We start from the raw sequence: 278 nt of genomic DNA, 5'->3' as shown, positions 1-278 counted from the left end.
GTGGTTTCAGATCATCCGGCAGGTCCAGGCCGTGTTCCCCTTCTTCAGGGACGACTACGAGGGCTGGAAGGACTCCATCCGCCACAACCTCTCCTCCAACCGCTGCTTCCGCAAGGTGGGGCTGGGCCAGGGTCGGAGCCGGAGCCGGGGGCGGGATGGGAGGCAAATCCTGAATATCCCGGGTCGGGCGGCCCCACCAAGCTCGACCCCCCGCCCCCCTCCACACCAGGTGCCCAAGGATCCTGCGAAGCCCAAGGCCAAGGGCAACTTCTGGGCTG

At 66.9% G+C, this 278-nt stretch overlaps 1 protein-coding gene across 1 annotated transcript in view; it reads left to right on the top strand.

Moving 5' to 3' along the window:
• Positions 1-278, top strand: part of FOXH1 (forkhead box H1) — a 3,101-nt gene that overhangs the window by 1,653 nt on the left and 1,170 nt on the right. The window contains exons 2-3 of the mRNA XM_005865095.2: positions 11-115; positions 230-274. Of these exons, the coding sequence (XP_005865157.1) occupies positions 11-115; positions 230-274 (150 nt within the window). The remainder of the gene's footprint in view (positions 1-10; positions 116-229; positions 275-278) is intronic.

Source organism: Myotis brandtii, unplaced genomic scaffold (genome assembly GCF_000412655.1).
Source record: "Myotis brandtii unplaced genomic scaffold, ASM41265v1 scaffold1956, whole genome shotgun sequence".
NCBI classification, from domain to species: Eukaryota; Metazoa; Chordata; class Mammalia; order Chiroptera; family Vespertilionidae; genus Myotis; species Myotis brandtii.
Note: the sequence above shows the minus strand (reverse complement) of the source record. Positions and strands in the feature narration are given on the sequence as shown.